The sequence below is a fragment of the Loxodonta africana genome, chromosome 13, assembly GCF_030014295.1.
Source record: "Loxodonta africana isolate mLoxAfr1 chromosome 13, mLoxAfr1.hap2, whole genome shotgun sequence".
NCBI classification, from domain to species: Eukaryota; Metazoa; Chordata; class Mammalia; order Proboscidea; family Elephantidae; genus Loxodonta; species Loxodonta africana.
Genome location: NC_087354.1, coordinates 78,667,383 through 78,681,208, shown reverse-complemented (window position 1 = coordinate 78,681,208; position 13,826 = coordinate 78,667,383). Strand labels below are relative to the sequence as shown.

General features: G+C 36.6%; 1 protein-coding gene across 2 annotated transcripts in view; it reads left to right on the top strand.

The window, feature by feature from the left end:
- The window catches only part of MAP9 (microtubule associated protein 9), a 37,292-nt gene extending 26,825 nt beyond the window's left edge, over positions 1-10,467 (top strand). For both annotated transcript variants that reach the window (XM_010597180.3, XM_010597179.3), the window contains exon 14: positions 7,029-10,467. In XM_010597180.3, the coding sequence (XP_010595482.2) occupies positions 7,029-7,151 (123 nt within the window). In that variant the 3' untranslated portion in view covers positions 7,152-10,467. The remainder of the gene's footprint in view (positions 1-7,028) is intronic.
- Positions 10,468-13,826: the final 3,359 nt, after the last annotated feature.

The window sequence follows — 13,826 nt, the reverse complement described above, 5'->3', positions numbered from 1 at the left end:
CGTAGAAAGCAAACAATTATACTACTTAGGGTTTGCCAGATGATTTTAGGTGGAACTCCGCGATAATATGTTACAACATTGAATTTAATGGTGAAAAGTTATTCCCTTCTTTATTCTCTTTCAGTCTTTCTTATGACTCCGAGGAGAAAGTCTTATTTAGGTATTTTTTAATGAAAAAAGAGCAGGTATGAGGTTTGGGAGGAAAGCTGCGTAAAGCTGGACTTAGAGTTTTTGTTTGTTTCAGTGTACTTATATTTATACTGCCTGCTGTCTACTGCCATCGAGTCAATTCAGACTCAGCGACCCTCAAGGACAGAGTAGAACTACCCTGTAGGGTTTTCAAGGCTGTAAATCTTTACGGAAGCAGACTGCCACATCTTTTTCCTGCACTTTTATGTTTATAGTTACATTTCATTAATGTAAAGAAAAATGCTATTTTCCATTTTAGATTATCAATGTAAATGTTCATTTTATTAACTTGAGCAAGTTATAAATTCATATAAATAGGTATTTCCCATTAACAGGTAACACATTCACATGATTCATTAATCTAAAAGTGTAAAATTATACATGGTGAAAAGTATGAAATTATGTATAGTCAAAAAGTCTGCCACCCTTGCTGCCCAATCACTTAATTTCTACCTTCCTACCCAAATAAGAAGCCACTATAGTTAGTGCTTCTAGAAACAAATATGAATTTTTTTTGTCCTCTTTTGTATATATAGTAGCACACTATATATACACTGGAAACCCTGGTGGCATAGTGGTTAAGAGCTATGGCTGCTAACCAAAAAGGTTGGCAGTTCAAATCTACCAGGGGCTCCTTGGAAACCCTATGGGGAAGCCCTGCTCTGTCCTATAGAGTTGCTATGAGTTGCAATTGACCCAACAGCAATGGGTTTATAATATACACTGCTCTTCACCTTTTTTTCACCTGACAGTACATCTTGGGGGTGTTTCCTTATTGGCATATATAGAGCCTCCTCAACAGTGCATACTACTCTATCATATGGACTTGCCATGACTTATTTACCTGTCTGCTATCAGGTAAATATCTTCATTATTTGCTTTTACTAAGAAATCTCGGTAAGTAACTCTGTGTAGTCTTTCTGCACATGTACAGAATACAGTAAGATAAATTTCTAGAGTGGAATCGTTGGGTTAGAGGTATACGTATTTTAAATTTTGATAGCTGTTACCAGAAATGCCTTACATAGGGGTTGTATAATTTTGCAATTGATATGGGAGAGAATTTCCCCACAGTCTATTCAATAGAGTTTGTTACCAAACTTTTTTTTTTTTTTAATTCACGCCTATCTCTTAGTTGTGTCCAGGGTTTCTTTGATTTGCATTTCTCTGGTTAGACTGACACTGAGTATCTTTTCATTTGTTAACAGTCATTTGTATTTCTTTTCTTCTGTAAACTGCCAGTTTATAGACTTTGCCTGGTTTTCTATTGGGTTGCTGTTCTTATTTATTTCTAGACGCTTTTTTATATATTAGAAAAATTACCTTATCAAATAATGGCTGCGTGTATTTTTCCTAATATATGTCGGTCATTTAACATTGCTTACGGCACTTTGTGCTATGTAGAATTTTATTTTTAGTATGATATTTATCAATTTTTTTGCTTATGGTTTTTAATTCTCAGGTGTAGTTGAAAGCCCCTTCTCTGTGATTTGATGTTAAAGAAAGGTCCCCATTTTTACTTATAGTAACTTTATGATTTTAATTTTGTGATACTCTATTTAGAATTTATCCTGATATGTGGTGGGAAACGTGATTCCAACTTTAATTTTTCCAAAGGCATCTTTTCTAGAATAGTCCATCTTTTACTTACCAGTGTGGATGCTATGTTTATCATATGATATATTCCCGTGTCTTTTTGGGTCTGATTTTAGACTTTCTGTTTCATTCATCAGTCTCATTGTGCATATTCCAGTAGTACACTTTAATTATTAGGAGTTTATACATTTTTATAAGTGGTTGGATTAGCCTTCCTTCATAATTCTTAGAGTATTTCTAAGTATCCTTGTTTGCTAATTTTTTCATGTAAAGTTTAGAATCAACACTTGGTAGAGAGGCACATGGGACCCAAAGTGAGCTATTTAAAGATAGGAGAAAAAGAGTAAGTTTAGGAGTAAACTTAAAAAATGAACAAGACTGATATAAAGAAAACTTTAGAACGTTCCTGAAGGACACAAATGAAGGCTTGAGAAAATGGTGAATAGAAGCGCTCAACATGATAATATCATTTCTCAAATAGTAGCACACTTAATTTACAAATCTAATGCAACCCTGACTTAATTTACAAATCTAATGCAATCCTAGTAAAATACCAACAGGTTTATCGTTGTTGTTTATGTGTTGACTTTAGCACTGTTGTCATTAGGTATCATGTCAGTTCCCACTCATGGTGACCCTGCATACAACAGAATGAAACGCTGCCCAGTCCTACGCCATCCTCACAGTTGTTGCTGTTTGAGTCCCTTGTTACAGCAGCCACTGTGTCAGTCCATCTTGTTGAGGGTATCCCTCTTTTTCACTGACCCTCTACTTCGCCAAGCAATGATGTCCTTCTCCAGGAAGTGGTACCTCCTGATACCATGTCCAAAGTACATAAGATGAAGTCTAACCATCCTTCCTTCTATGGACCATTCTGGTTGTACTTCTTCCAGGACAGATTTGTTTATTCTTCTGACAGTCCATAATATATTCAATATTCTTCACCAACTCCATAATTCAAAGGCATCAATTCTTTTTTGGTCTTCCTTATTCATTGTCCAGCTTTCACATGCACATGAGGTGAGTGAAAATATCATGGCTTGGGTCAGGTGCACCTTAGTCCTCAAAGTGATGTCTTTACTTTTTAACACTGTAAAGAGGTCTTTTGCAGCAGATTTGCCCAGTGTAACACGTCATTTGATACCTTGACTGCTGCTTCCATGGGCATTGATTGTGGATTCAAGTAAATAAAATCCTTGACGACTTTAGTACTTTCTGCATTTATCATGATGTTACTTATTGGTCTTTAGCACTACTATATGCTAATTCTACCCAGAGAATTAGAAATATAATGTGGTCAAAATTGGTCCAATGATTTGAACGATGCAGGTAGTATTTCATAATGATTCCTTAGATGAATTTTAAATAATGAGCTTTGTTCTAACAAAAAAAAAAAATTTTTTTTAAAGTATCTTAAGTTAATATAGCCTACTCTGTTAGGATCATTTAGGGCAATTAAATTTACCTGTTGGTGTTTTCAGTTTTATTTTCATGTTCTAGTGAAAATAGACTAGAATCCCTAATAACTAAGTCACAGTTAGATACATTATTTTTTATTATAGCTTGGAATTTAATCACTTTCTCATTCTCATCAGTACACTGGAGGATAAAAACCCATCAGTCAAAAACCTAAGACAATATAATGTGTTTCACTATGTAGTATAACATCTACAAATAGAGTGTTGCCGATAAAAACATAAACACACAGCAGGCTGCAGATCTGTTCCCCATCTCACCAGTTATTTATTAAAATGTGTTTACAGATGGAATAGGAAAATGCCTCCCTATGAAAGTCTATTGACTTCAATTGTACTGCACAGTAAGAACTCAAAATTTTGATAAACAACCCAGCTTGCGTAGTGAGCATTTGATGGGTAATTGTTTTAGGGGGAATGGGTAGCCAGAGATCAAGGGAGACTCACTTCTTTATGCCAGCGCACTTATTGATTCATAGCTTCTTTTACTAAGAATATGAGTAAATATCTTGAGTAATTTCCAGCAGACATCAGGTCAGAAGGACTTCAGCAATGCTTTATTTATTATTATTACTCAAGACAGCATTGATTCGTCTTAACCGCTATTAATGTTGAATAGTTAATTGCCTATTTCCTGGCTCTTAAGCCCTCTGTTTCAAGGTCCCATGTTTTGCATTTTTAAGTTTCCATCCTTCTGATGTGAAGTGTAAGTAGGATGGACAAAAAGAGGCTTGTCCCCAGTCAGTTTCCATGAACACTACCAGTCATCCGACTGGCAGTCTCACTCTCCCTTAATCTTAAATTATTGACACGATCCAGTTACAACTTTCCTAATTTAGAATTCTGAAAAGGGATTCACTCTTGGCTCTAATGGAAATAGTGCCAAGTAGCAAGTGTGCAAAAATTCTCATGAAGCAAAAAAGACTCATGAAGTCTATACTGACTGAAAAAAAAAACTCGTATTTATCTTACGGCTTTTTGTTGTATGTGAAAAATTTTTTGAGAATGGAAAGCTCCTATTACCATATTTTTCTAGGGACAATTATCAAATCCATGTGTTTACTGATGAAAGAAGTATAGACATAATAACTCATCAAAAAGCTCTCCACCTCCTGTCCTTTGAGCCCACAGAGTCAGGGTTGTCAGGGCTTCCCTGATGCTGCTGCCCTTTGAGGACTGTGAGGAAACCAGCAAACTTGAATGTTAGCAAAGACTTCATATCTGCTTTCAAGTAGGGAAACGGAGAGACAGTCCCAAGTTGCAGGTGGAAAGAACAACTGCTATTGACATTTCAGGTCTTCCTTGATTAAGTTTAGGCTTCCTATATATCCTCAGATTCTCAGTCATTCTCTTGAAGGGAGTATGTGCAGGGAGGCAAAAGGTTCTAAACTTCACCTGATATAATGTGAGAAAATGGAAGATAGTGTTAAAAAAAATACGAAGCAGAACTGTTTCCATCAAGCAGTAAAATGTAAACTTACTATTCCGTTCCACTGAGGCTTCAGCATTCTTTCCATCTTCCTGGATATTCCCATGATGTTCTAGGATCTATCATCGTAAAGTTAAACTCTCTTAACATTGCAGTTCCCTAAAACTGCGGTTACACATTTGTCTACTTTTTTTTATACCTGAACTTTAAGTTCTGGTTGTATTCTCTACTCCCCAACACTCCCCCCACCCCGCCCCGCAATCCTCTTCAACCGTAATCCATCCAGCCTTGGCTTTGGCGTCATCATTTACACCCAAATGATACTTTTAAAATTGCAATTTCGCCATCCATCTAGCCAATTGGGTGTGTGCTTCTCTGCCCCATTCACAAGACCTCTCAACGTTCTCCACAGGTGCTCCCCGCCTTCTTGCAGTTGTCATGCTGCCCTCACCTTCCTCTTGTCTCTCTGCCCTTCCTCTCAGCGTCACTTGGTGTCTTCTCTTTTACCTAAACTCTAAATGTCATCTCTTTTCTTCTAAATGTCAACATGTAAGACCCCGTATGATATTTCGTCTCCTCGGTCTGCATTCTCATCCAGTGTCCCTCCCCAGTGCCCCACCGAGTTGTGGTCACACTGGCCATCTTGTGTTTCCTTCCACGGTCCAAGTTTCTCCCAAAGAGTGCTAGCACACATACTGTTCCCTCTTCTTGGAATGCCCTCTGCTCAGTGTGCATCATGTGTGGCTTCCCTTATCCGAGATGTCTGATTTTAAAGTGACATTCCTTAAATCTTCTTTTAAAGTAAGTATATTCTTTTATTCTCAGTCACAACAGCTTGTCTATGTGTTTTGTAGAAAGTCACACAGTTTGCAAGTATATATTGTTTATTATCTGTCCCTTTTGAAAGTTTCTTGGGGGCAGGGACCTATCTGTAAGTTTGGATTTTATAATCACTTTGTGCCTGACCCAGAATAGGATCTAGTGTTTAACAATTCAATGAAAAAAACACAAATTGAAGCTGTATAGTACCAGTAGAATATAGACCCACAGGACACTTCAAAACTCTTCACATGTAAAGATGTGGAATATGACAAAGGACGACAAATTAATGGAGGCAGAGAAATAACTATTGGTATTATTTGTGTGACATTTGGACATAAAATCACTTTAGAGCATTGCGTTACAGCAATAGAAACTCTAAAAGAATTAAAGTGTTCAATGTAAAAAGCCAAACAATAGAAAAACCAAAAAAACAGAACTTAATATTTTTTCAATACTCTAAATCTCTTGAGAATGGGCATGCTTTTTTAAAACTTGTAAGTGCTAGGAAAAATCACAAAAAGATGAGCAGGAATCAAAATTTGAAACAGCATATAATGAAAAAGTTGGTGTAGGCGTTGGTGGGAGTGTAGAGCCCTGCAGCCACATTGGGGACTACGCTGACATCGTCAGTGAAGTGGGACGTGTGCACACCCCACAGATCAACAGTTTCGCTACCAGCATATCCACAGAGAGAAGCCTTGGCTTATGTGCACAAGGAAACAAAGACATTGTCTTCAGCCAACAACTAGATGGATAAATTGGTGTGTTCATATAATGGAGTTCTGTACATGAGTGAATTAGAGCTACAGATCCATGTAAATGGATCTTAGGAATGTTATAACAACAATATGAAAAGAAGTTGTAAAAGAGTATATAGCATGATACCTTTTATTACAAAGTTTAAAGAACTGCGAAAGACAATTGTTTATCATCCAGGGATGAGCACAGTTGCAGTAGAAGTGTAAAGAGATGCACTACAGTGTCACGTGGTTACCTCACGTGTGGGGAGGGAGGGCCATACAGTGAGGGGACGGTAATGGTCATGTTTTATTGTGTAAGGTGGGTACCCTTTAAACAGTTTTCCATGACTGGAATATTCATACATTCTTGTAAAAATTAAGGACTAAAAAAAGGCACTGTAGATAAAATGTTTGTTGCAGGATAGTATTAATATTTAGTATATGAAAATATGCAAATTGCTGTTAGATGGGCTAACCACTAACGCAAGCATAGAATTCACAAAAGGGCTAAAAGGTTGTTTGACATTATGCTCAAGGTCAACAATAAGCGAAGTAAAATGAGACCCAATTTAATTGGTACCTTAATATCTATTGATAATATGCTTAGAAATTTGTAATATTCATTAGCAGATATTCCTTTATAACCAAATAAGCTGAAAAATGACATGTAAATATCTAATAATGATTTTTGTACTTTATACTTCAGCAAGCAGCTAGATTTGAAAATAATGTCCATGTAAGTATGTAAACTTAACACTTGAACTTTTTTTTTTTTAGGAAAAGAAAGAAAGACAGGAAAGAATTGAACGAAAACAAAAGAAACGTCATTCCTTTCTTGAAAATGGGACACTTCCTCCATGGAGCCCTCCAAGTAGAACTGTATTCTCAAAAGTGTTTTAATACCTCCAGTTCTTATCTAGTTATTATTTATCAAATAGCTGTTATAGCCATGAGTTGAAAACTATTTGTTTATTTATAGCCAGAACAATCAATTTTCATTCACTGCCAGAAACGTCTGCTGACAGTGGAAAAGATACTGTAGAGTTTACCTAGTGAACTATAGATAAACAAACTGCTTCAGATGAGAAGCTAAATAGATAACTCTATCACGTCCATTAAAATATATAACTCCTTATCATGTTCTGGTAATTCTTACAGCTAGATGGTACACGATTATTTTCATTAAGTTATATATGTTATTGAAGTGTGCTTAATTCCAAGAGTAAAAAGGAAATCATCTTGGTGCCATCATCATAGAAAATAATTGAAGTTTTGAGTGATTGTGTGTCTAGATAGTTTCAGGCTTTAAAATGAATAGTCATTGGAAAGCAGGCATGTATTATTTCTTTTAAAACTTACCTTTAACTCAAAGCAGTTGCATTTGCACTGAAAGTTATAATTTTGGCCAATGGAAGCAGTAGTTCAGGAGAACGATAATCATAGAAGGATTTTAATTTAGGAATTTTTGCCTTATATTTTAAAATGAGTGTACTTTATCTGTTCCAGGCTTAAGTGACAATCATAGGCTCTTTATAGTGAGTCCACCACAGAAATTTTTCTTTTTATGTTCTATCTCTGTTTATCATCTCAGTGATACCAAAAGATGTCCATCTCATGGTAGTTATATACTTACACATTTGTTATGGAAATTCCACAGGAGTTGAAAGGTGCTATAACTATTATTATTTTCCAGAATAAAGCCAGAAAAGTGATTAAGGCAATTATTGTCTTAAGTAATCCAGACTCTCACAGTTTATATTTAGGTGATAGCTGCATGGGAAGGTAAATTTGCAGAAAATGTCTGAAGAATCTTTATTTACTTTCTGTCTGCATATCCTGTATTAATTGGTCTCATACTTGACCTTGACAGCTAATTTATGGCAGGTCAACTGTATGCTTTCAGAGTTAAAATGCTGCTTTAGCCAATAATGAAATACAGAGATGATGGGTGAGAATTAACAGTGACTATTGTATCCTTTCTGATGCGTCTTTACAAGTGTAGTTTCTCATCTTTACAACAATCAGGGTTAAGTGTTACTAGCTTCATTTTACAGATAAAAATACCTAGGCTCGGAGAAATTAGGTAACTTGACTAACTGATAGGCTTAGACTGATTAAATCCGCCTGAGTCTGCCTACCTCCAGCATCAGTGTGCTATTCTTCATGCTCCCACATGGCCTCAGAGAACTGTAGGTTCTGTTAAGACCACTGTATTAAATATGAACTTTACAAAACCATTTTAACTCTCAGGACCCATACCTCACACTGTATACAAAAACTAATTCAAAATAGATCAAAGACCTAAATATAAAGACCAAAACTATGAAGTTCATAGAAGAAAAAATAGGATCAGCACTAGGGCCCTAATACATGGCATTAACAGGATACAGACCACAACCGGAAACACACAAACTCCAGGAGATAAGCTACATAACTAGGATCTTCTAAAAATTAAACACTTATGTACTAATCAGGACTTAAATGTTCATTGTTGTCATCATTTATTTGGTAGCATGAGCCCCACTTTTCATCACTTAATGTATGTAGATGTAGGCTAACATAGGGTTGATAATGGTTATTTGACATTGATGTTTTTAGCATACAAGAATTCTTTGCCTCCTTGGCCAGTCTAGGCCCTACTACTCAGGAGGGTAGTAGGGCCTATATTAAACCAAAAAGACCCAAACCATTGCTGTCTAGTAGATTTCACTCATAGTGACCCTAGAGCACAGAGTAGAACTTTCCCATAGAATTTCCAAGGAATGGCTGGTGATTCGAAGTGCTGACCTTTAGGTTAGCAGCCAAATGCTTAACCACTGCGCCACCAAGGCCCTATGATAGGGCCTCCTAAAAAAGAAAACAAAATACTAATTTTTAAGGTTGTTTGTAAGGTAGGATGAGATGGGAAATTGAGGTGTTTGGAATGGTCCAACATGTCATTTCCCTCAGATATGAACGGGGATTTTTGTCTTATTCCAGTAAATAATAACATTATTTCTCATCAACAGCAGCTTGTGCTGAAATTAGTTGAATAAAATAACCGCTCCTGTATCAAAATAGGAGCCCTGGTGGCACAGTGGTTAGGCTGCTAAAGATTTTAAAAATTACCTGGTCCAAACTAAGTTGGAGAAAGTAATTTCCAAAGACTGACTTGCCCAAGTTCATATAACTAACTGTAAGGAATCTAGACTCAACTCAGGTATCGTTTCCCAGTTGTATTCTGCCCACCGTTCCACACTTTCGACAATATGATAAAGCTTTCACTGTAACTTTGTTACTGTAACCATTATTAATTTAGGTGATTTTTGTTGTCTCACCTGTGCCCTTCTTCCTCCACTTCCTTCTCTGTAACTATCCACCAGATCAAAGCTATTCAGGAGCCTACACTACCAGGTAAAGTGTGGGAAAATACTAGCTTCTTAAATTTTGATCATTGTCAAGATGCAGCTGAGAAAAGAAATTTCACAAAATGGAATATATTGCATGTTAGAATAGTTCTCAAGAATAAATTAGCACAGGAAACTTAGATTTCCCTAATTTAATCTTGGCTCTGATTTCAGTAGTGCTGTATCAAAGGCGTTTAAACATATCTGCTTCCATTCTACACAAAGTGAAGATACTATATATCAACTTTCCTGCTCCCTGGTTACTTTGACAGATAAAATAATAAATGCAATGTAAATGCTGGAAACCCTGGTGGCGTAGTGGTTAAGTGCTATGGCTGCTAACCAAGAGGTCAACAGTTCAAATCTGCCAGGCGCTCCTTGGAAACTATGGGGCAGCTCTACTCTGTCCTATAGGGTCACTATGAGTCGGAATCGACTCAGCGGCAGTGGGTTTTGTATGTAAATGCTAACCTGGGGATTTCCCTGAGCCCTTTTACATTAAATTTCATGTGGCTCTATTATTCTGAAGTATGTGTGTTCCATGTAATTGCGTAATATTGGGTGAACAAATTTCTTGGTCTTGTATTTAGGATGCTGTTTTAAGAATTATTTGGAAAGATGTATTTAATGTCTGCTTCTTTACTAGCATGTTTTCATGCAGTGCTTGTTAAAATCAGCCGTTCAGGTTTAATTTTGTTGGGTGATATGTTTGGCTGTGTGCCACAATTTTATTTCATAGTGTTAAAAAATGTTGTGGTGTTAAGTTTTATTTGTGGACTAAGGTAAAACATAATGATACACCTTCCATTATAAATGACTGAAAATTTGTATATATGACTGATTTTTTTTATTTTAAAAAGCTTAACAAATTAAAAAGATAATTATGTAATTGATAATCAGAAAATACAAATAAGCAGAAGTCACTTATGATCCCATCACCCAAGACAATTGTAGTTAACACATTTAAGGAACCTAGCAATGTAGTAGTTAAAGAGCTTGGCTGCTAACCAAAAGGTGGGCAGTTTGAATCTACCACTGCTCATTGGAAACCCTATAGGGCCGTTCTGCTCTGTCCTGTAGGGTTGCTTTGAGCCGGAATCAGCTTAATGACAACAGGTTAATTTTTTAAAAATATATCCTTCCTTCTATTTTACTTTCCAGTGCATTTTCCCCTGTAGCTAAAATTAAGGTGAGAATGAAGAAGAGATACAGCCTCTCTCTCTGTCTCTTTTTTCATTTATAGGTCTAAATGTGTGCATATATGTATATAAAACATAAACACATGCACATGTGCATATATGCAAACAAACATACATACATTAAAAAAAATGTGGTCAATTTGATTCCAACTTGTATACGTACATACATTTTAATTCTTTGAAATAAAAATGAGATCAAACTAAATTTTTGGTAACCATATTTTCCATTCAATAATGTATCATGAACATACTCTCACACTAATATACCTTTCTAATAATCTTTGGTGCTGCAACTACAATTTATTTAACCTATTACTGGGTAATTTGTTTTCTTTAAAATATTTTACTATGGTAAATAATGATACAGTTAATACCCTTGTGGCCATATCTTTGTGTATGTTCTTTTTCTTTAACATGATTTCCAAAAGTGGAATTACTGGGTTAAGTGGCAAACTCCCTTTGAAGGCTTTTGATATATATTTTCCAGCTGCCCTTTTTTTTCATTTTTTAAATCTTTTCCAGTTTGATATTGAAAATTAGTGTCACATTGTCAATTTTGAAATGAAATACCAGTGCAGTAGAATATCTTTTCATGTTTATTGCCAATTAGTATTTCCTTCTCAATTAAGTTGATAAAAAACCAAAACCAAACCCATTGCCATCAAGTCCGACTCCTAGTGACCCGGTAGGACAGAGTAGAACTGCCCCATAGGATTTCCAAGGAGCTATCAGTGACTTTAAACTGCCAACCTTTTGGTTAGCAGTTGAATGCTTAACCACTGCACCACCAGGGCTCCTTGATAGCTAGGCATTTTAAATGTAGTAGACTGAGCTGCTTGAGATGACCATCTGTGAATTCTTTCTGAATCTGTACCATTCAACAAATTTGTTTTGAGTCCTTGGTATATAGGAATCAAGAGTACAGCACTAAACAAGAAAGACATGTCTTCATGAAGCTTACAGATTAGTGGTGACAGTTAACTTCTAATTTTTTTGAGAATTTTTGTACACATTGTTTAAAGTCAGACACATGAACACTTATAAAGGTATATATGTGTATACTAGCATTTTTGGAGAGCTCAAATACAATGTATGGAATTTGAAATGACATAGTGTATCTAAAGTCTCTGTTCTACCTGATGTCTATATAACTTACTTTGTTGAAAGATCAGAATTAGAAAATATTGTATTTTACCATGTATCAATACACAAAGAATCATAAGACATAATTTCATTTTTAAGGTACTTAAAAATCTCATTGCAATGTGGCATAGATTTTCAGAGACAGACCATGCTCCCACACCCAGGTAAGACTAGATTAATTTCCCAATGTTCTTAGCCAAACAAAATATTTTTTTATTGTACTTTAGATGAAAGTTTACAGAACAAACTAGTTCCTTATTAAACAGTTAGTACACATATTGTTTTATGACATTGGTTAACAACCCCATGACATGCCAGCGCTCTCCCTTCTCAACCTTGGGTTCCCTGTTACCAGCTTTCCTGTCCCCTCCTGCCTTCTAGTTCTTTGCCCCTGGGCTGGTGTGCCCCTTTAGTCTCATTTTGTTTTACAGGCCTGTCCAATCTTTGGCTGAAGGGTGAACCTCAGGAGTGACTTCATTGCTGAGCTGAAAGGGCGTCTGGGGGCCAGACTCTCAGGATTTCTCCAATCTCTATCGGGCCAGAAAGTCTGGTTTTTCAGTTAGATTTTGTTCTACCTTTTTTTCCAGCTCTGTCCAGGACCCTCTATGGTGATCCCTGTTGGAACAGTCAGTGGTGGTAGCTGGGCACCACCTAGTTGTACTAGACTCAGTTTGGTGGAGGCTGTGGTAGATGTGGTCCATTATTCCTTTGGACTAATCTTTCCCTTTTGTCTTTAGTTTTCTTCATTCTTCCTTGCTCCCGAAGTGGTGAGACCAGTGAAGTATCCTAGATATACGCTCACAGCCTTTTAAGACCCCAGATACTACTTACCAAACTAGAACGTCGATCATGTACTTTATAAAGTACGTTATGCCAAATGAGCTAGATGTTCCCCAAGACTGTGGTCCCCACACCCCTTAGGCCAGCACTTCAGTCCCTCAGCGAGTATGGATGTGTCTATGGAGCTTCCATGACCTTGCCTTGTACAAGTTGTGCTAGCTTCCCCAGTATTGTGTACTGTCTTACCCTTTGCCAGAGTTACCACTTGTCTATTTTTCCATCCCCACCCTTACCCTCCCTTGTAACCATTAAAGATTGTTTCTTTTTATGTGTAAACCTTTTCATAAGTTTTTACAGTAGTGGTCTCATACAATATTTGTCTTTTTGTGATTGACTTATTTCACTCAGCATGATGCTCTCCAGGTTCATCCATGTTGTGAGATGCTTCACAGATTCATCGTTCTTTATCGTTGCGTACCACTCCATTGTGTGTATGTAACGTAGTTTATCTGGTCATCTGTTGATGGGCATTTAGGTTGTTTCCGTCTTTTTGCTGTTGTGAACAATGCTGCAATGAACGTGGGTGTGCATATGTGTATTTGTGTGACGACTTTTATTTCTCTAGGGTATATTCCTGGGAGTGGGAATTGTGGATCACATGGTATTTCTATTTCTAGCTTTCTAAGGAAGCACCATGTCATTTTCCAAAACGGTAGTATCATTTTTGCATTCCCACCAGCAGTGCATAAGAGTTCTGATCTCCCAGCAGCCTCTCCAACATTTGTTATTTCCTGTTTTTTTGATTCATGCCGGTAATGCCAGGGTGAGATGATATCTCATTGTGGTTTTGATTTTCATTTTTTTTTTAATGCCTAGTGATCATGAGCGTTTCCTCCTGTATCTGTTGGCCGCTTGAATGTCTTCCTTGGTGAAGTGTCTGTTTATTTCTTTTGCCCATTTTTTATTTAGGTCTTTGATCTATTTTAAATTAGTTTTTGTATATGGTGTGAGGTATGGGTCCTGTTCCTTTTTTTTTTTTTTGCAGATGGACATCCAGTTTTGCCAGC